The 24,002-nt window shown below is 36.9% G+C and overlaps 1 protein-coding gene and 2 long non-coding RNA genes across 10 annotated transcripts in view; 2 read left to right on the plus strand and 1 right to left on the minus strand.

The window, feature by feature from the left end:
- The first annotated feature begins 370 nt into the window (after positions 1-370).
- On the plus strand, positions 371-4,450 carry LOC138853971 (uncharacterized). Its single transcript, XR_011393155.1, has 2 exons — positions 371-899; positions 3,672-4,450. It is a non-coding gene; the product is annotated as an uncharacterized lncRNA (long non-coding RNA).
- On the plus strand, positions 1,273-1,831 carry LOC138853972 (uncharacterized). Its single transcript, XR_011393156.1, has 2 exons — positions 1,273-1,502; positions 1,686-1,831. It is a non-coding gene; the product is annotated as an uncharacterized lncRNA (long non-coding RNA).
- A 6,233-nt stretch (positions 4,451-10,683) lies between the features above and the next one.
- Positions 10,684-24,002, minus strand: part of LOC128697429 (vacuole membrane protein 1) — a 42,441-nt gene continuing 29,122 nt past the window's right edge. For all 8 annotated transcript variants that reach the window (XM_053789084.2, XM_053789081.2, XM_053789085.2 and 5 more), the window contains 4 exons: positions 21,483-21,589; positions 16,546-16,745; positions 16,008-16,292; positions 10,684-14,213 (listed from right to left, as the gene is read on the minus strand). In XM_053789084.2, the coding sequence (XP_053645059.1) occupies positions 14,064-14,213; positions 16,008-16,292; positions 16,546-16,745; positions 21,483-21,589 (742 nt within the window). In that variant the 3' untranslated portion in view covers positions 10,684-14,063. The remainder of the gene's footprint in view (positions 14,214-16,007; positions 16,293-16,545; positions 16,746-21,482; positions 21,590-24,002) is intronic.

Here is a 24,002-nt window from a genome sequence, read left to right on the forward strand (position 1 = left end):
AAATGACAATTTATCCATGTGGTAGCCCGTTTGTTTGACTGACCACAGACTACACACAGCTTCATAATGATTTGAATGGTTGATTTACTGCAAGTCTACTAGCAACCTCTTGAATATTATATTAATAACCTTAAATGAAGCTCTAGCTATTTGTATTTCTGTTTCTAACTCTTTTTGTATATTGGACAGCTTACCGTCACGTTCCTGATTTTTAATGTTTGTGTTTATAAGGGCGCCTACAAACCCATCCGTTTACAGTCTGCTTTATTGTCCAACGAAACTGTTTGAAACCAGTCCCGGGTTCGGACCAGTCAAGGGTTCGGACCAGTCAAGGGTTCGGACCAGTCGATCTGCTCTGATCAGTGGGTCACTTATTTAAAACATACTGGTCGGTGATTTGAGCTAACACATGAAGGATCTACTGGAAATTATCTACCCGAGTAATATGTGATTTGACTGATACAAAAGTATAACTTGCGTGTTGAAGAGCCGGTGATATCTGGCAGCTCCTACAATGACGTACAGTCGACCTCTTTGTTTATCAATCGCTGTATCTGGCTTTTCTATTTTTGTTTTTCCGTCTCCACCACAATAAATGCTATATTATCACTATAGTTGACTGGTGCAAATTTTGGAGGAAGGACGCTTTTTCTGTAGTAATAATTGCTTCTCGTTGTGTATATTGCGACCGCTGGTAACTACAGGTTATATGAAATTCACAGTAACGTCTCGTATTTCAAGAAAATGAAACTAATGAAAGTCACTCCACTCCACTAAGTACCATTATAATACTGGTTAGTTGCTACTACAACACTGTATTCTGCTATTCACTGGTATCACTAGATTATATGCGAGTACACTAGCAGGCCAGGAAGATTATTAAAAACAGCTGACCTGTGGTAAGTTTCTGGCCTCTATAGGCTTATCACTTCATTTACAAATTCACCTGTTTTCAAATGACACTTTAGCCTTTATCATCAATATACTAGGGAGCCACTGTAGTATACACTATACACTATGTATACTCAATGCTTTCAGGGAGACTTTCTTTCCTCTGACACAACGTTCAATTATTATTATTTTTTTCACACGGGAAACAGGCCTATGATTCCCCTCTGGCAGTAAACTCTGCTAGGTAATGCACACTAATTCTCCTTCAGGTAGCAAAGCCTTCTCTGGGGGTTACTTCCCTTTTGTCTTTTAATGCCACTAGGACCAGCTTGAGAGTCACTGGACCCCTGTCACACAACAAATCTGTCCATAGAGGTCTGTTTCTGGCATCTCTAAGATTTCCTTGAAATGGGACAGGGTTTGTCACTGAACATGTTGCAGATATGGCTTGTTTCAGCTTGGTCAGGGTGGTGTTTCTCTACAAAAGCTTGCACCCTAGTCCACATTGCACACACCTCTTTAATCTCTGAAGAAGACACCTCCTTCACTCCCTCTTCCTCCTCCTCTGAAGCAAGTTCCTCAGCTGCAGTCTGTTGCTATTCGAGTTGAAGGTCTTGTATTATTATTATTATTACAATCAAGGGGGAAGCGCTAAACCCGGAGGATTATACAGCGCCTGGGGGGGGGGGATGTGGAAGGCATTCAGGCTTAATTTGGGGAACTGGAGCACAGATCCAATTCCCTAAATCAAGAGCCCCTCACCAACATCAAGGAACCTTCCTTGAGGGGTGAAGGTCTTGTAGCTCTTCAATGGTTAGCTCTTCCTTGTGGTCCTCCACCAACTCTTCCACATCCTCGCCACTCGCCTCCAACCCACAGGCATAACACCGGACACAAACATCTCTACGACATTCCGTGTCCGACTAAACCTTTACAAAAATTCAATGTATGTCAAACCCCCTAAAATCTGGAACACCCTACCTGAGAACTCTAGAACTGCAGACACATTCATCACCTTCAAAACTACCATTAGAAAACATCTTATCTCCCTGATACACCCCATCAACTAACTACACGAATACCACCTGGTGGTTCACACTTACACTCACTCACCCATTTGACCATAAACAGAAATATTAATCTCAATCTTAAAATAATGAATCCTATGATACTCCAATACTGAAACTATGTACTGTGCCAAAACAAAAGCATTCACATTGCTAAACTCACAAACTAGTATTTAGTCACTTAGCCATAATACCAACTTACCTAATAATTTGTAATATTTTAAAATAAAGAATTAAACTAAGTCTGCCCGAAATGCCTAGCCATGCTAGGCGTTCTAGTGGTACACTCTGTAATCATTATTTTACTACATGTAAACCACACAACAACCAAATTCTGTATATTCAACATTGTAATCTTTATAGAGAATAAACTTGAATTTGAATCCCAGGGACTTCCCCAGTGCCACCATAGAGTCCACAGGGTCGACAAGGTCAGGGTCAGCCTCAAACCCTTAAATCCCTCTCTTGAACACAACCTGGCCACAAAGTCCTGGAAGTCACTCCCTACCAAGCCTTACCTATAAAGCTTATGCAATTGAGGATATTGAAGTGATTCCTCCAGGACTCTCTTAGGGTCAACTTAGTGTCTGAGGTCACTTCAAAGCACTTTACAAACACTGCTTTGGTGTAGAGTTTTTTGAAGTTAGCAATGACCTGCTGGTCCATGGGCTGGAGGAGAGGAATGGTGTTAGGAGGCAAGAACTTCACTTTTATAAAACTGAAGTCCCTAAACACTTGGTCTTCCAAGTCTGGAGGATGTGCAGGAGCATTGTCCAGTACCAGGAGGCACTTAAGTGGCAATTTTTTTTTTCAGGAGGTATTTTTTCACACTTGGGCCAAACACATCGTTAACCTACCCTTTGAAAATTTGCCTTGTGACCCATGCCTTAGGATTAGCTTTCTACATCACAATCTATTCTTGATGACATTGCTTTTCTTGAACACTGGGATTTTCTGAGTGATACACCACTAAAGGCTTCACTTTAATATTCCCATTAGCATTACCACACAACAAAAGAGTAAGCATGTCTTTCATAGGCTTGTGTCCTGGCAGTACCTTTTCCTCCTGCATGATGTAGGTCCTGTTTGGCATTTTCTTCCAAAACAGGCCTGTTTTGTCACAATTAAATACTTGCTGGGGTTCAAATCCTTCAGCCTTTACATAGTCCTTGAATTTCTGTACATACTTTTCATTATAATTATAATCAAAAAGAAGCGCTAAGCCACAAGGGCTATACAGCTACATACTTTTCAGCCACACATTTATCAGAACTTGCAGCCTCTCCATGCCTTACAACACTGTGTATGCCACTACGCTTCTTAAATCTCTCAAACCAGCCTTTGCTAGCCCTGAATTCACTACCAGCAGCACTTGTTCCAGGAGTTTTCTGTACAAGAGCCTCATGTAACTGCTTTGCCTTCTCACAAATAATAGATTCCACAACACTGTGTCCCACCAATTGTTTTTCCTTAATCTATAATAATAACTTTTCCATCTGTTCCATTATTGGTGACCTTTGTTTCATCAGAAAAGTTACTCCTTTCACAACATTAGCATCCTTGATTTGTTCTTTCTTTGCCAGGATGGATGTACTAATTATTGATTTTTTTTTTCCCGTACATCCTGGCAAGTTCCAGCACCCACATACCACTCTCATTTATTAATCACTTCATGCTTAAATTCCATGGTGTTTCTCACTTTCTTTACTACAGGAACTTTCTTGGGAGCCATGGTTACTTATTTCGTAGTAACACTGCAAAAAACCCACAAAAAACAATGAAAAAGAAGCAAAAGGTTTGGATGTATGAGCAGGAGCTTCCTCACACACCGAGAGACACAGCCAAACTGACGCACAAGTGGCCCCAACCAGCGGATGGATGCGTCTGAAATGGCCGATGACTGGAAGCCGAAAAAATGGCCGATCACCGAGTTGGCCGATAACAAGAATAGCCGATAACCGAGGGTCCACTGTACATATTAATATTATAATCAAAATCAAGCGCTAAATCATATATACATAGCAATACTCCCATTTTATTAAGTACTGTAGTGTATTCTATATACCCTGGTGGATTTAGTGCTTAGTTTTGATGATAATAATAATAATAATAATAATAATAATAATTATGTAATCTATATGTTATTGAGAACACCCTTGCTACAACAAAGCTTTTGTCATTTGCTGTAAGAGTGGAAAATATTTGACTAAATTCAAACTGGCACTGCAAGATTAAAGATATTCCTTATACACCTGAGTATAGGTCAAGGGTTTAGGACCACATTCTAAAAGTAAAAAAGAAAGTCAGCAGTAATACTATCAATGTTAAAATCCTTAAATATTGAGGCCCTGTGACTTTTATAATCAAAAGTAAGCACTAAGCCCACATGGACGATACAGTGCAGTGTTACACTAGATTCCTACTTTTTTTGGTGCATCAGGAAGCTATAGACTGACCACATTCAATATTTAATGCAAATAAATTTGATAATATCCGGTGGTTTCATTTCAGCTGAACACAGCAGGAAGCCATGGACAGGCACCAGGGAGACCAAGGCCATGCACTGTTTCAAGTTCTAAGCTCCCTTAAGTTTTTTAGATTAGGTTCAAGTTATTACTCTATTATTATTATTATAATCAAAAAGAAGCACTAAGCCACAAGGACTATACAGCAGTTATTACTCTAAACATCCATAACATACTGCAAATAATGAAGAGAATAGCAAATTCACATCTACCTCTTCCATACTCCTAACACTTGCTAGTTTCTGATCTTTTCATATTTCATCTTAAGCACATCCTGCCCTACAGCACTTAATGAACCTTGTGGAATTAGCACTTAAGTTACGATTCTAATAATAATAGCAAATCCACAACTGAGTGGAAAAACATCCTCTCCCCTAGTTTCAATACAAAAGCTAACCAAAGTTTAACCTCTCTTCAGTTTATAAGAAATTCATTCATTCTATTTATTAGGGAGTGCTAGACCCACAAGGGGTCACACAGCATCCATATGAAATGCAAATCATGGTTACATAGGATAATGTAAACAAATGTTATTGTTCAGTTTTTTACATATATATATATATATATATATATATATATATATATATATATATATATATATATATATATATATATATATATATATATATATATATATATATATATATATATATATATATATATATATATATTTTTTTTTTTTCTTTCAACAAGTTGGCCGTCTCCCACTGAGGCAGGGTGACCCAAAAAAAGAAAGAAAATCCCCAAAAAGAAAATACTTTCATCATCATTCAACACTTTCACCACACTCACACATTATCACTGTTTTTGCAGAGGTGCTCAGAATACAACAGCTTAGAAGCATATACGTATAAAGATACACAACATATCCCTCCAAACTGCCAATATCCCAAACCCCTCCTTTAAAGTGCAGGCATTGTACTTCCCATTTCCAGGACTCAAGTCCGGCTATATGAAAATAACCGGTTTCCCTGAATCCCTTCACTAAATATTACCCTGCTCACACTCCAACAGATCGTCAGGTCCCAAGTATCATTCGTCTCCATTCACTCCTATCTAACACGCTCATGCACGCTTGCTGGAAGTCCAAGCCCCTCGCCCACAAAACCTCCTTTACCCCCTCTTTCCAACCCTTTCAAGGACGACCCCTACCCTTCTTTCCTTCCCCTATAGATTTATATGCTTTCCATGTCATTCTACTTTGATCCATTCTCTCTAAATGACCAAACCACCTCAACAACCCCTCTTCTGCCCTCTGACTAATGCTTTTTTTAACTCCACACCTTCTCCTAATTTCCACACTCCAAATTTTCTGCATAATATTTACACCACACATTGCCCTTAGACAGGACATCTCCACTGCCTCCAACCGTCTCCTTGCTGCTGCATTTACCACCCAAGCTTCACATCCATATAAGAGTGTTGGTACTACTATACTTTTATACATTCCCTTCTTTGCCTCCATAGATAACGTTTTTTGACTCCACATATACCTCAACGCACCACTCACCTTTTTTCCCTCATCAATTCTATGATTAACCTCATCCTTCATAAATCCATCCGCCGACACTTCAACTCCCAAGTATCTGAAAACATTCACTTCTTCCATACTCCTCCTCCCCAATTTGATATCCAATTTTTCTTTATCTAAATCATTTGATACCCTCATCACCTTACTCTTTTCTATGTTCACTTTCAACTTTCAACCTTTACACACATTCTCAAACTCATCCACTAACCTTTGCAATTTTTCTTTAGAATCTCCCATAAGCACAGTATCATCAGCAAAAAGTAACTGTGTCAATTCCCATTTTGAATTTGATTCCCCATAATTTAATCCCACCCCTCTCCCGAACACCCTACCATTTACTTCTTTTACAACCCCATCTATAAATATATTAAACAACCATGGTGACATTACACATCCCTGTCTAAGACCTACTTTTACCGGGAAGTATTCTCCCTCTCTTCTACATACCCTAACCTGAGCCTCACTATCCTCATAAAAGCTCTTCACAGCATTTAGTAACTTACCACCTATTCCATACACTTGCAACATCTGCCACATTGCTCCTCTATCCACTCTATCATATACCTTTTCTAAATCCATAAATGCAATAAAAACTTCCCTACCTTTATCTAAATACTGTTCACATATATGCTTCAATGTAAACACTTGATCTACACATCCCCTACCCACTCTGAAGCCTCCTTGCTCATCCGCAATTCTACATTCTGTCTTACCTCTAATTCTTTCAATTATAACCCTACCATATACTTTTCCTGGTATACTCAGTAAACTTATTCCTCTATAATTTTTACAATCTCTTTTGTCCCCTTTCCCTTTATATAAAGGGACTATACATGCTCTCTGCCAATCCCTAGGTACCTTCCCCTCTTTCATACATTTATTAAACAAAAGTACCAACCACTCCAACACTATATCCCCCCCTGCTTTTAACATTTCTGTCATGATCCCATCAGTTCCAGCTGCTTTACCCCCTTTCATTCTACGTAATGCCTCATGTACCTCCACCACACTTACATTCTGCTCTTCTTCACTCCTAAAAGATGGTATACCTCCCTGGCCAGTGCATGAAATTACCACCTCCCTTTCTTCCTCAACATTTAAAAGTTCCTCAAAATATTCTCTTCATCTACCTAATACCTCCCTCTCCCCATCTACTAACTCCCCTACTCTGTTTTTAACTGACAAATCCATACTTTCCCTAGGCTTTCTTAACTTGTTTAACTCACTCCAAAAATTTTTCTTATTTTCATTAAAATTTCTTGACAGTACCTCTCCCACTCTTTCATCTGCTCTCCTTTTGCACTCTCTCACCACTCTCTTCACCTTTCTTTTACTCTCCATATACTCTGCTCTTCTTATAACACTTCTGCTTTGTAAAAACCTCTCGTAAGCTACCTTTTTCTCTTTTATCACACCCTGTACTTCTTCATTCCACCAATCACTCCTCTTTCCTCCTGCCCCCACCCTCCTATGACCACAAACTTCTGCCCCACATTCTAATACTGCATTTTTAAAACTATTCCAACCCTCTTGAACCCCCCCACTACTCATCTTTGCACTAGCCCACCTTTCTGCCAATAGTCGCTTATATCTCACCCGAACTTCCTCCTCCCTTAGTTTATACACTTTCACCTCCCTCTTACTTGTTGTTGCCACCTTCCTCTTTTCCCATCTACCTCTTACTCTAACTGTAGCTACAACTAAATAATGATCCGATATATCAGTTGCCCCTCTATAAACATGTACATCCTGGAGCCTACCCATCAACCTTTTATCCACCAATACATAATCTAACAAACTACTTTCATTACGTGCTACATCATACCTTGTATATTTATTTATCCTCTTTTTCATAAAATATGTATTACTTATTACCAAATTTCTTTCTACACATAGCTCAATTAAAGGCTCCCCATTTACATTTACCCCTGGCACCCCAAATTTACCTAATACTCCCTCCATAACATTTTTACCCACTTTAGCATTGAAATCCCCAACCACCGTTACTCTCACACTTAATTCAAAACTCCCCACGCATTCACTCAACATTTCCCAAAATCTCTCTCTCTCCTCTACACTTCTCTCTTCTCCAGGTGCATACATGCTTACTATAACCCACTTTTCACATCCAATCTTTATTTTACTCCACATAATCCTTGAATTTATACATTTGTAGTCCCTCTTTTCCTGCCATAGCTTATCCTTCAACATTATTGCTACTCCTTCTTTAGCTCTAACTCTATTTGAAACCCCTGACCTAATCCCATTTATTCCTCTCCATTGAAACTCTCCCACCCCCTTCAGCTTTGTTTCACTTAAAGCCAGGACATCCAGTTTCTTCTCATTCATAACATCCACAATCATCTCTTTCTTATCATTTGCACAACATCCATGCACATTCAGACTTCCCACTTTGACAATTTTCTTCTTCTTATTCTTTTTAGTAATCTTTACAGGAAAAGGGGTTACTAGCCCATTGTTCCCGGCATTTTAGTTGACTTTTACAACACGCATGGCTTACGGAGGAAAGACTCTTATTCCACTTCCCCATGGATATAAAAGGAAAAGTAATAAGACCAAGAACTATTAAGATAAAATCAAAGAAAACTCAGATGAGTGCGTATAAATAAACGTGTACATGTATGTGTAGTGTGACCTAAGTGTAAGTAGAAGTAGCAAGACATGCCTGTAATCTTGCATATTTATGAGACAGACAAAAGACACCAGCAATCCTACCATCATGTAAAACAATTACAGGCTTTCGTTTTACACTCACTTGGCAGGACAGTAGTACCTCCCTGGGTGGTTGCTGTCTACCAACCTACTACATATATATATATACATACATATATACATATATATATACATATACATGTATATATATATATATTTTTTTTTTTCAACAAGTCAGCCGTCTCCCACCGAGGCAGGGTGACCCAAAAAGAAAGAAAATCCCCAAAAAGAAAATACTTTCATCAACATTCAACACTTTCACTTCACTTATACATAGCCACTGTTTTTGCAGAGGTGCCCAGCACACAACAGTTTAGAAGCATATACATATAAAGATACACAACATATCCCTCCAAATGCCAATATCTCAACCCCTCCTTTAAAGTGCAGGCATTGTACTTCCCATTTCCAGTACTCAAGTCCGGCTATATAAAAATAACCGGTTTCCCTGAATCCCTTCATTAAATACTACCCTGCTCACACCCCAACAGCTCGTCAGGTCCCAAATACCATTCGTCTATTATGGTTTAGAAAAGTGCTGAAAGTAATTGCATAGAAGAGCCCCCCTCAAGGGAGGGTCCTTGATGCTGGTGAGGGACTCTTGATCTAGGGAATTAAATCTGCACTCCAGTTCCCTGAATTGAGCCTGAATACCTTTCATCCCTCTCCCATGTGCACTGTATAATCCTATGGGTTTAGCAGTCCCCAATGATTATAATAATTATTATGGGAGAGAGCGAGTACAGTAAGCTGAACTAGGTTAAGAGAGGAGTAAAGTGTCACCCGCCTGTTCCTCAATCTTCCCCACAGCCAATCATCACCCCCATCCTTCCCTGCCAGTCAACCACCTGCACATGCTCTGACATCGTTAAATGTGCCGACAACTAGAAATGTAGGCAATAAATCTACAATTTTTTGACATCACTACCAAATAAATACATGCTGGTTATGAGCAGGGCCAACCTTGCTATATTGCACCTCGATTCTTACATAATGCTTGGGCGAATAGGACATGCCTAATTATATTAATGGGGTCACTAAACCTGTAAGGGTCATAGTGCCTGGCAGAGTGGGAAGCATTCATGTTTGAGCCAAGGATGGGAAGAAAGGGGAGGCTGGTAGGGCAGGCAAGGTCTAATCCCTTGGATTAGGAGCCCCTTACCAGCATCAAGGAACCTCCTTTATGGGAAGGACCTGTCTAGCATGGGTCACTAGGCCTTCTGCAGTATTCCTCTATTCTTATGTATATTTCTTAAGTATAATGGCTGGGTGTGAGCAAGACCTGCATAGCATGAGCAAGTATAGTTACTGCAATGCTCCTTTATTCTTATGTTTATCAGGTGTTGGGGCTGCCTTTATTTTGGTCACAAATACTGTGAAGTTGTTAGAACTGTTTTTGTTTTCAGTACTTTTTTCGCATCAGAACAATTTGACCATTTTTTAAGTCCTTCAAAAATTAAGGTAGATTTATACACGAGATACGTATATGACAAAGAATTTTTAACAAAAGTCAGGGATTGCTCCATACACACCATTGGCTTATACTCAAGTATACATGGTAAATACTATAATCATGAGTTGTAATAGTACGTACTATTAAAAAAAAAGAAAAAATGCTGGATAAGAATTTTCTTGTACATATTAAAGTTTTAATTAAAAGCAACTTTCTTGGCATTAATAACCATACTAATTATAACAAATCATCTGGTACTGAAAAAAAAAAAATTGCCTCAAATTGCAGTACTGAAGTATTCAAAATAACATTGTTCTTTCTTGCCCCCTTTCATAAAGGCCTTTTATCTTAAACCCATACATCTTCATCAGTCATTTTTAAATATGTACTCTTTTTAAAGTTTTCTAAGACCTACCACAACTCCTCTACATGCATTCTCCTAATTTCCCTTTTATAATTATAAGAATTAATCTAAACTTCTAAAATGTTTTTAAATTTATTACTTTTTCCATTGAGTTATAGCTTTGATAATATTTTATCCTGAGTAGCTATCTTCTTAGTCTCAGGAAAAAAAATCATGAATTTTAAAATAAGATAGACAAGTTCTTGCCTTATTGACTTTTTTATTACTCAAGAGACCTTTCCAGCAGAAATAATGTTATATCTAGAATATATTTTGCATAAACAGTTTAACATACTCTTTATACCTTGTGGCTTAGCGCTTCTTTTTGATTATAATAATAATAATACTCTTTATAATATTCCTTAAGCCTCTTAGTTTATCTTCATACAAGGAAAGCCTAATTTTTCATTTTTCAAGACTAAAGCCATAATCCAAGATTATCTCAAAAACTTAATAAATGAACAGGTAAATATGAACATCCCTATCAACTAATTCATAGCACAAGTTAAGAACCACAAACAGTAAGGGTTATTTATCTTTTCATGAAAGTAAAAGCAACTGGAAATATTTATTTAGCTATCACAAATGTATCAGAAAGATTTATTTTAGTTAGGGGAATGGTAAATCCACAGGAGGTCATAAGAGCACCTAGGGAATGGGCGTTATTCAGGTTCGGTCCAAGAAAGGGAAGGGCAAGTCCAGTTCCTTGGATCAAGGGCCCCTCATGGGCATCAAGGCACCTCCCTTCAGGGATAAATCAGTAAGAATCTTACAAACTAGGCAACACTCATAAATGATAACTTACTATAAAATTCATAAAAAAGGATAATTAGGAGGGTGAATTAGCAAATTTCCTATTAACATCTTGATAGCAATCCAATCTTGCTAATATTCTTTGCATGTAAACTGACACACAATTTAAGCATGAAAGACAGTGGCTTTAAACAAAGCTGAACTCATGTTACAGTATATTTTTATTTAACACCCGATACAGATGAATATCAAGTGTCACTGTGCAAGAGTGCTGCTTTTAAATATGGCATTTTGTGTGTGTGTGCATGTGTGTGTGTGTGTGCATGTGTGTGTGTGTGTGTGCATGTGTGTGTGTGTGTGCATGTGTGTGCATGTGTGTGTGCATGTGTGTGTGTGCATGTGTGTGTGTGTGCGTGTGTGTGTGCATGTGTGTGTGTGTGTGTGCATGTGTGTGTGTGCATGTGTGCTTGTGTGTACATGTGTGTGTGTGTGTGCGCGCATGTGTGTGCATGTGTGTGCGTGTGTGTGTGCGTGTGCGCGCGCTCGTGTGTGCGTGTGCGTGCATGTGCGTGTGCGTGCGTGCGTACGCGTGTGTGTGACTACACATGCTTGGTGACACGCTGAAACTTCCGCTCTCTTTGGCATATAAAAAATGTATAAATATTCACAAGTCTCACTGTTATACTTTACATGGCTATTTACAAGACAAGATATATAGTCTCTTAACTAGTCATGTGCTTTTTAAAAATAAAGCACACCTGTGTAGCATTTGATCCTATGGCCGATTTCGTTTTCATATACAGATTCTGTTCATCCTGTGTTATGAGATCAATCAAGAGGTCATGAAAATATTTATTTTCAAGATTAGTTTCACTAAAAAGGCTATGGATAACTTTGCCGTTTTCTTCCAAATGTGTTTACTATCACATATACGAAATTTTGACTATTTCTGAACCCATATGCACTATAATATACACTTTACACCCATCACATTTTAAAAACAATCCTAAAACAAATATCAAACATTAAAGTACAGGAACCAACTCTTTAAACAGAGGCTTCCCATAAGATATGAGGCTTCATCCTCAATTTAACCCGTAAACGGTCCAAGCAGATCTACGTTCACATGTGTAGTGCTCCAAAAGTAGATCTACGTTTTTTTTTACATATTTTTAAATATAACAAAAAAAAGTAGATCAAAGTTTTTTACACATTTTCAAATGTACAAAAAAAAAAAAAAGAAGATCTACTTTTCTTACATACTTTCAAATGTTGAAAAAACGTATATATACGTTTGGATCGTTTACGGGTTAAAATGTCTTCTAATATTTCACTTAACTTAGTTAGGCCTAACACATTAGTTACACTTATAGTACATTATCCAACTTCACACAGTACTCACAATCATTTCTCATGTTACACAAAAGAATGTCAATAACAAGCATTTGGTGGAAAACTCTGGAAATTGTGTGGAGGTTGTCCTTTTTTATTACAAATCAAAGCATTATCAACAAACAAGACATCATTAATAAAGACATTAGGTCATTGTGTAACTACTTTCCTGATATACTATTTAAATTCGTACAACAAATTTTACAATTTCTTTAAAATTATAGACTAATGCATATAACCCTTAGACCTGCTGAGGTTCAAACTGTAGACATCTGAGCAAAAGACAAGTATGTACAGTACTACAACTGATGCATCAGTAGGGTGGAGCATATGGTACCCGACTTCTACATGCAGGTCCAAGATTCAATCCCTGACAGCATTTGCACTTATCTGCTAATGACTTTGACCCTGTACAGTAGATCCCCAATTTAAAATTTCTGACTCAAAATGTTCTGCTTTCAGGGCAGTGGCAGTTTGGAACCAATTACTGACTTATAAACACAGACTTACACTCATGATCATGAAGGACCAGAGAGGCAACAGTGGAAATCGGTGCTGCAGGTGTTCAACCATTGTTGCAACATGGTTTACATTCACCGTCTTGCATTTCCTGTTCTTAACATTATCAACTTAAATCTTATTCTAAAATTGACCTAAACTGATATTTCTAATAAAGAATTATCAGAAAAAAATAAATTTGGACATAGGAAATCCAATGAGCTAACTGTACTATGAATGAAATCCTATGGCTGGTTTTCAATTTAAGTGTCATACACTAAGTCAAAAGAAATGGACACCAGCCAGCCAAAGACTGAATTGTGGATAATTTTTTCTCAGATGTTTTGTGTTATAGTGCATACACTATTTAAACAATGTTTTCATTATTTCTAAGGAAAAAGGAACAATACAGAAAGCAAATTACTGGGCAATTATTCTTAGCAAGGAAATCAAGTAAAACTAGATATGGAATATTATGACTCGGAAACACATTTGTAATTATAACATAGGAGTCTGTGGGAAAATAGGTTCCAGGCTCTCTCCAACTGATTTACAGCTTTCTGGAAGGCATTAATATATTAAGTGGGGGATCTACTGTAGTCTTGTAAACTAATATTCAGCTTGCTATTCCTACAATATATCTAAACGTAAAAACATTTATACTCGAAGCAAAATGTACTGGTTTACTAAATAATTATTTGAACTTAAATTTTTCACCCCCTGATCATTACATATTTACCCAGCGTTCTCCACCAAGCTATACATTTTTTATAAATCACTTGGAGTCGCATCATCCGAACTACATGCTACAGTCCTTTCAGTCCTTCGCTAATTTATTCTCCCTTTCCATTTTATGTTTTCTCTTGTGGTAACTCTGAGCAAAGGAGTTTATAATACTAATGATGAAATATGCCACCATCAGAAGAATAAATTTTTCAAAAATCCAGGCTATAATATTTACTCCATCCTGAAATTGAAAAATAAAAATTTCAGTTTTGGCAAATTTTGCATAATTAGCTGAAGCACATATTATCATCTAAAATAAGAAAATCAATCCTCATCTCTGACACTGCTCCTTTTGGCACTCTACTGATGTCAGGGGTTCATATCATGAAACTCCCTCTTCCCCTCCCTCCAAACGCAACTTTAATTTATCAACCTTTTATCACTAACAGTCTCAATGATCCCACAAGAATAAACAGGTTCTTTAACTTCCAAAATATGTCATACATTACTGTGCAAACTCCATGGGGAAGTGGAACAGAATTCTTCCTCCATAGGCCATGCGTGTTGTAAGAGGCGACTAAAATGCCGGAGCAAGGGACTAGTAACCCCTTCTCCTGTACACATTACTAAAGTTAAAAAGAGAAACTTTTGTTTTTCTTTTTGGGCCACCCTGCTTCAGTGGGATATGGCCGGTTTCTAGAAAGAAAAGATTATTTTGCAAAGCTTAAGTAGGTTATTCTATTAATTTCAGGTGTTACAAAAGAAAAGGCAATACATGTATTATAATAGCAAAGTTATCCAGTCCTGCTAAGCATTTTTATATGTTGCTGTTTGTCTTCTGTGACTGACCCCATTGGCTGACAACTACCCCATTACACTACTAAATCCGTTGTTCTAGGACTGATACTGAACCAAGATGGAAAAGCTGCAGCACTTACACTATATAATGACAGAAAAATTGGTTTATTTCTTCCCTTAATACAGAATGATAATTCTTTTAACACACCGGCCGTATCCCACCGAGGCGGGGTGGTCCAAAAGGAAAAACGAAAGTTTCTCCTTTTTCTTCTTTCTTTCAACACACCGGCCGTATCCCACCGAGGCGGGGTGGCCCAAAAGGAAAAACAAAAGTTTCTCCTTTTACATTTAGTAATATATACAGGAGAAGAGGTTACTAGCCCCTTGCTCCCGACATTTTAGTCGCCTCTTACAACATGCATGGCTTACGGAGGAAGAATTCTGTTCCACTTCCTCATGGAGGTAAGACGAAATAAACAAGAACAAGAACTAGAAAGAAAATAGGAGAAAACCCAGATGGGTGTGTATATATATGTTTGTACATGTATGTGTAGTGTGACCTAAGTGTAAGTGGAAGTAGCAAGACATACCTGAAATCTTGCATGTTTATGAGACAGAAAAAAAGGACACCAGCAATCCTACCATCATGTAAAATAATTACAGGCTTCCGTTTTACACTCACTTGGCAGGACGGTAGTACCTCCCTGGGCGGATGCTGTCTACCAACCTACTACCTAGGAGAATGATAATACATTTTCACACAAATATGTTAAGAAATTTACCTGAGAACATGCTCTCTTCACCCTGAAGAGCAAGTTATTCCTGCATCCAAGAGCAAATACTCATCACCATAAAAGTGCTAGTTATTGTGACAATGCATATAATAATAAATTATTCTTCTTTCAACAAACTGGCATATCCTACCGAAGCAGGGTGACCCCAAAAGAAAAGCGAAAGTTTATCTTTTCAACTTTAGTAATGTATACAGGAGAAGGGGTTACTAGCTCCTTGCTCCTGGCATGTTAGTCACCTCTTACAACACACATGGAGATAAAAGGAAATAAACAAGAACAAAACCTAGTAAGAAAACAAGAAAACCCAGAGGGGTGTGTATACATATGCTTGTACATGTAAGTGTAGTGCAACCTAAGTAGAAGTAACAAGACGTACCTGAAATCTTGCACATATGAGACAGAAAATAATAAATTATGAACAGCAAAAATAAAGCTATACATACCTGGCTTTCTGGACTGGTGCCAGGCTTTCTATGAAATTTCTTCTTTTGTTTCTCGAGAAAGGATTTAAACGGCTGTTCCAACTTGCTTCCTATTACAGGTACAAATGCTAACAATCCCACAGCTCGGGCAAGCAACGATTCGTTAAATGCTATAATGACAAACATTTTCTGAATGTGCATCTTTATGATGGCTTTCCCAATCAGAGTGGCACCAAAAAATGTCCAGAAAGGAACAAGAAAGTGACCACATGTGATGCCAGCAAGGTCAAAGAGAGGGTTTGGAATCTGCAAGAGAAGAGAATTTTAATAGTAACATTTACATGTATACCCTTGGGGTATACTTATTTACCTAAATCCATCACTTTTTCTTATTCTTGTCATCTTATTATGTATCTTTAATTTTCTGCATACATCCAGAGCTTTAAGATTTTTCTACTAACTTCTGATACTATATATTTCTTTCAATCTCTTAATAAGCTTCATGACAACAAATTTACTGAAATTCAATCTCAAATCAAATACTATTTGTACTACTTACAGATGCACATGCAAGGATACCAAAGAATCCCACTCTTTCGACTAACTTCTCCACTGAAAGCTTCACCCGGTCAATAAAAGACATATCTTCAGGTCTTTCTTTTAACCGTTGAAGCTCTTCAAATTCTGCCATTTCCTCATCATCAGGATCATAACCTGAGAGCCGTGCTCCCCGGGCCATGAAATATGGAGGCAACTCACCTGATAAAAGGAACCTAGATGAAGGCTTACAAAAAATTTGTGAACTGTTTCTATACTCCTTCAGAAACTTCATCTTCGGCAAAACATATGGGTGGGCCCTGCTTATATATCAGGTTAGGTTCCAGGCTACTGCTGTAGAGTGAAACAGCTTTCTTCACTTTCAAATGCATATAAAGGCCTGATAACATTTTTAAACTATCATATACTGAACAATGGAACTAGGCCTAAAAAAAAAAATGCATATACAGTACACACATTACTTATCTTAAAATACTTTTGTCCTTAGCGTATAGTGAGTGGTGAATATATTTAGTGTAGGAAGTCTGAATAAATGAAGAACTGGTATAAATGAAAACATTGCATTAGCAAAATGCTGTAAAGAGGGGCCTGCCTGTATTAAACTTCTTTTTAAGAAATTAAAACTTCTAATCTCTTGCTAATGGGGCCAAATCAGAATATGCTGGTTAATTAATCTAGATCAGAATAGCATATAACACTTTACACTTGGTATGTATATGGCTTGAGTAAAGATGTGACCTCTCTGAAAGAGAAATCCATTATCCTGTTATCACTTCTAAAGGTAGAACAACACTATATGCAGAGCAAAACCTTGACTTATAAGACTACAATTTGTTCTAAACAATGGAACTTAATCAAATGTAATCTAAAAAGATATGCTCTAAATGTAGTCTGTCTACTACACTTGTGGACAAATTTTGCCTTGCAAGCATCACTCCTAGTGAAAAACTTGCCCTTGATATCCTGACCTTATAAGAATTTAACATTTAATAACATATGGCAATTTAAAACTTATAAAGCAATAGCTCAAGTAGTAGTCTGAAAGCACCAGTCACAAGACTGATTTTGCAAGAAATTAATCACAATTACAACTAGATGATAGATGTCATCTTGAAATTTTTCTTATTATTCGGTTTCTTTAAAATTCACATTATTTTATTTATTGTGCAACTTCTTAATTACTTACTGATCGATGAGTGGGATTCAGAGACATGCAATAAGATGGTATGTAAGTAGCAAAAAGTATTGCCAAAAAGTAATTTTTCAAAAGGTGCATAAACATAGTAATTATCATACTAAAGCAAAATCATCTGAGTCTTTAAAAAGCCTGACTTCTGGCAATGAACTCTAGCCTGAGGATCAAAATAGTATTTTTAGCTAGTCAGTCATAAGGTTTGGTGTACACCACTGGCGTTTATTAGTGTAACAATGAACCGGATACTTGTTCACTGGCAAACCCTATAAGAGGCATAAGCAAGCACTTTTTCTTTATCGTAAGTAATCTGCCCTTATTTCTGCAAGCAGCACTGGTACTCATCATCATAGCTAATCTTTTTAGATTCTTTTATCTCAGGTGTAGATTTTCTTTTCTCAGCAACTGAGCATATATTGTACCACACCTCTATTATATGTAATCTTCCCTCATATGTACCACAGGTTAGATACGGCATCAGTTTCAAAGACAAAGCTATGTACCAAATTCATTTAAATATGCTTCAGCAGATTAAGTTTTACACTCAATGTTTTAAGCAAATACTGTAGCATGCCTCAAACTTGCTATGCCACCCATAAGAATACACACACTTTAAACCTTTAGTTTTTCTCTTTTTTTGCCTTTTCCTTCAACTTCTGGTCAGAATGATGTGTTCTCAGTTAAACCATAAATACACACTTTGTTAAGTTTTACTAGACAGTATTAAAGTTAATTTTTCTGCTTCTTCAAATCATACATTACTACATTAATTTTTTTAACAAAATAATCTCCACAAACTGAGAAATACTACCATTATTAAATATTTTAAGCAGTACAGCTTTCTGCCCAATGGTGTGTTTGGCCATCTCTATTATTATAATCAAAACAAAGTGCTAAACCTACTAGGGTCTTGGCCATCTTTAATTTAGGAAAGTAATTTAAACAACCCCAAAGATAGCAAATGGGTGTGCCAAAGTATCAACATCATTGGACAACGGCTAATTTTGATGGTACCTGTATTGACCTAAAACTGAGTACAGCCTCTCCTCACTTAACGACGGACTTCCATTCCTAAGATCACATCGGTAAACAAATTAGTCGCTAAGTGAGGAGCATACTATAATGGTAGTGGGTTTGTGTCAACCATCTTTGATATTGAATATTAAAATGGTATAAAATACCAAAAGGTTGTTAGGTAAGACACATGTGCAACTGTTAGGTATCTTTATTTCGAAACGTTTCGTCTACACAATAGGCTTCTTCAGTCGAGTCACCTTTGCACCATATATAACATTTCTGGTATATTTTTAAATGTTTATACAGTAGTGTACTGTATATTGTAATAAATAGAATTGAGGAAATCAGCTCTAATATACATTATTTAGGTATGAATACTGGTCAGAGAGCCCGTCGTAAGTCTGAGTCGTTGGTAAACGAGTACGTTGCCGAGTGAGGAGAGGCTGTATTGGCATTGTTGGGTATTGTCTAATTTTGATGGCCTTACAACTAGCAATGGGACCAAGTTATCAACTCATTTTGCTGGCATTTCTCGTATTAAAGACTGATGACATCTTCTCATATTACAGACTGTGATAGTTTCAATGCACAAGTTTTTCTTCCACTGAATAAAAAAATTTATGATTTTTACTTTTAAAATTTATTATTCCTATTCAAAACGCAGTTCTGTACCTTCCTGATCTCTCCCACACAGGAGGTTACAGCTTGTCCCAAGTTGCACCCTTCTACATTTGCAAACAGGCTAAAGAGGAGCAAATTAATATTACAAAACTGCCAATCCACAGTATGAGCATGTATAAAACAATCACACACTGTACTATTTTTTATAAATAAACAACTTGGTTTTTAAGTTAATAAACCAGGAATACAACTCATTTTCATTCTAGTGACCTCCTGCACTGGCATAAATAAAACTTATACAGACCAACCCTCAAAATATGCAGTACTGTATCTGTAAAAATATTCATCACAATGTATGTCTAACACTACCTAGGAAATATTCATGGCTTAACAGTAACTGGAAAGTAAAATACACACAGGTCTCTCATCTTTTCCTATAAATGAATTAATGGCATTTTGCAGCTGCATTAACCTCAGTTTCGTCCATAATTCATTCCAGAAGGCTGTTCGAGTGCCGTTACCGAACAAATTTGTTCCCATAAGGAATACAGTAAATTACATTATTCCATTTCAGACTCCCAAAATTACACTTACAAAATCACTTACAATAATACACTTGCATAAATGTTCAAGTTGGGAGCTGTACAAAACTCGGGGTACCACTGTACTTAATTCGGCACAATAAAAATCTTCAAAGTGCTTTGTGAACTGTACCAATTGCATTCAGCTACCATATATCACATCCTGGATTACATATAGAAACAGGAAATTGCACAACAGTAATATTGGCATAAAGCTAGGGAAAACCTGTACAGTACTATGTTGGTGTCCACACTCCTAAGGATAAAAACACATCATAAGTTATCATTTATATTTTGTGATTTTTAACATTTTTGTCAGTGTATGTGTAGCAATAACTGATGAATAAAGTGAAACCTTAACCCTTTGAGGGTCCATGCCGTAGATCTACGGCTATACGTTGAGGGTCCAAACCGTAGATCTACTGCTATACGTTTAGGGTCCAAACCATAGATCAACGCCATGAGCTCAGCTCACTCTGATAAGCTGTGAGCAGTAAATTTGGACCTAGATATGAGAGAATACATCTATGTGGTATGTGTGCACCACATAAAACAAATCCTGCAGCACACAGTGCATAACAAGAGAAAAACTGAGACCATAATTTTTGATTAAAACTGATTTTGCAGTGTTTTTTTCGTATGTTTTTTATAGTTGTATTTGCAATTTCTTGGTCTCATTTGATAAAATGGAAGATATATTATAGAAATAGAGATGATTTTGATTGGTTTAAGTAATGGAAATGGCTTGAAACTGAGCTCAAAGTAGCGGAAATGTGGAATTTTTGCCGATGTTCAAGATTAAACAAATGACTTCACACGTCTAATACACGCCAGCTGGTGGATCTAATATACATTTACAATGTGCTGATATTATTTATACAATTATTACAATATTGCATGACAGTAAATCTTCTATTTTTTGGTTTGAAAAAAAAATTCCTTAAGTGAATTAAAAGTGAAAATGGAATTCATTTGTAAAGGCTGAAAACATAACTAATGAACAGAGGAAATGTTAGTTTTGTGCCAGGAATGCCTGCATTGTTTATTCTGAACCCTATTTTGAAACTGGAATATTTTGAACTTTGCACTAAATTGGCCAAATTACCAATTTCCAATCACTTTGTATTGTAGTTGAAACAGCTGAGCTGGCGATTTCTTGTGCTCAATCGATAGAATAGAAGTAATACTAGTGAAATAGCTAAGAATTTGATCGACTGGAATAAGGTAATTGGCCTAAAATGGGAGTCAAATTCGGCAAAATCGCCGATGCGTCAATATCGCTGACACGTCAAAATTTGCGAGCATAATTTCGTCAATTTTCCATCAAATTTCGTACTTTTTGTTCTATTACCTTCAGGAAAAGATTCTCTACCATTTCATAAGAAAAAATAACAATTATTTTTTGAAAATTCTTGGACACTGGTGTGCACTTTGAAATTTGGCCTCTGGACTCTAAAAGCGTTAAGAAAAACTCATGCACACCCACACCCCTGAATGTAGCCCTTAATTACCTTAAGCCCATCTTACCTAAAGCAGTACCAGCACCCCACATAAACGCTTCCAGTCGAACTTTTGACATAATAGTGAAGATTGACATTTCTTTCGCAGCCACTTCTTCCTCTGGGCACATTATGCTGAGAAAGAAAAAATGCAACACTGATTAAAAATAAATTATGAACTTGAAATACTCATTACTTTTGTGAATCCCATGCATTACTTCCCCATATTAAGACAACTAAATATATAGCAAAAATTTTTGCAAATGGTAAACAGAAGACCGACCCTTCACTTTTATTTACACTGAATGATCCACACAAACTTAGTGCTTCACATACAGAGGGCTCTGTGTATACAGCTCCCCATTTTTAGTATTCCACATTTTTATTGGCTTTCAACTGAGCCACTGTACATTATGTTCAGTGCTTTTACCACTTTTCCGTTGCTATCATCATTTTCATACAATAGTCACATGAGGGAAGGCCAACTGGTACCATATTTTAAGGCAAATATTGTATGTACTGTGTACTATTTATTTTACTTTATCTTTTTTTTATGCCTAGCTGTATTGAGCACTTAACATGTGACAGTGTAAACACGTTAACAGGCGTTTTTAGGTGCACCTGATAATGAAAAATGTTCTTTTCCACCTGTCGGCGATTTTTGCTTATTATATGAGGTTGCAAACTCTAAGAGCCATACAAATAGGGCCCTCCTGTACATGTACATTAATGTGGAATTATTAATAACCACATATATAGGACTCAAGTTCCTACCAGGAAGAATTCTCTTCTTTTAGAAATGCCAACATGAGGATATTTAGAACTTCAAGATAGAGCTTTCAACTCATTTATCAATTGATTCCTCCTAGAAAAGCAAGAAATCAAAATTATCTGAACACTTCTTCTGGCCATCATCTTAATTTTCATCGCCATGCCATCACTTCGGCTCCTTTATCTGCTAGATGAATACAGTGGTACCCCAAGTTTCGGCCACCTCCCAACATGAACAATTATGTGAGTGTATTATTGTAAGTGTATTTTTGGGGGTCTGAAATGAACTAATATAATTTACATTATTCGGTAACGGCACTCGAACAGCCTTTTGGAACGAATTATAGCCGAAACTCGGGGTTCCACTGTACTTGTACAAATTCTAAACATTTCTTTCATACAGTTATGCTTGGTCTTCCATTTCAAAATCATCTAACTTTAGTATGCACTTTTTCATCTTGACATAAGCAAATTGATGAGAAATAAGTATAAAAGATGTCAGTTTAATTAGGCAAGCCCTAATTAAGCTGTTTCACTCAATAGTGAACATAAGTCCTACAGAGGAATATACAATAGAAAATTATACGGTATACCAAACAATGTCAAGAATCTGTTGCAACCACACTCTTCCTTACTCACTGATACGGTAGATAAGCTCTTGCACAGTATATTCAACAAGAGGATTTAATGAAAATCACTCTTCAGCAGAGTATCATCCAACAAAAGCTTGCAAAAGCTCCCCTTGCTAAATATTTCTCATTAAATCTTGCTTTCCTTGTCTTAAACAAACTTTTCTTACTAACCAAAATATATAACCACTGTTTGAGTCTTTCTTGGTTAAATCTTCTCAGCAGCCTATTTATATTTCTACAAGATACGTTCCCAATTCAACTGAAAGTGATGGTGTTGTAAGTGGAAAAAGTAGAGCTGAGTACCACAGCATGTAGTAACAAAACTTTGAACATTATTTAATTCTTTAACAATTTTCATGCACCATGAAATTTTTTTTTTGTTGAACTTTCTGAATTGCATTTTAACCCTCTCACTGCCTCTATACGTGTCGCTCACATCAGACCTACGTTTTAAGCACAGCACCCTCAAATATACCATGAGCATTCTTGTACCATTCTTGTACTGCTACTACTACTACCACCACCACCTCTTCCTGCCTATATATAGCCGTCCTGCTCCACTTCTGGTTAGTGTGACTTTGTAAATGGTCCAAATTGGACCGAAACGTCGTCGTAAGCTTCTCTCTTTTATGTGCGGGTTATTTGTGTATCGTTCCAGTCACGGTATTGTGCCTTTTTTTTTTTTGTTATTGTTATTTTGTTACCATGAGCATCATATATTGTCCTAGACATGAGAATGAGTTTGTTCAGTGGGTATGCACAGTATAAAAAATAAAATTCTGCACCATGCAGTGCTTGATGGAAAAAGCAAACCTCTGACCTTGAGTTTTGTTTAAATTAGTGACTGAGGCATTTTCTAGGATGGTTTTTATGATTTTATTGGCTGTTTTTTGGTATCAGTTCATAGAATGGAATACATAATACTGTAACAGAGATGTTTCTGGTCAGTTTCAGGACTGGAAGTAGCTTAAAATAGGGCTCAAAGTAGCAGAAATATTAGATATTTGATGATCTTCTTGAGGAAGCATACGGCTTCCCCTACTTGGCCTGTTTAATTGGTTTTTATTAGGTCTGCTTCAATTACTATGATGCCCTAAATCATGACCAATCATTCCTGGTTATATTGTATTAATCTGAGTAATAGG

Source organism: Cherax quadricarinatus, chromosome 44 (assembly GCF_038502225.1).
Source record: "Cherax quadricarinatus isolate ZL_2023a chromosome 44, ASM3850222v1, whole genome shotgun sequence".
NCBI classification, from domain to species: domain Eukaryota; kingdom Metazoa; phylum Arthropoda; class Malacostraca; order Decapoda; family Parastacidae; genus Cherax; species Cherax quadricarinatus.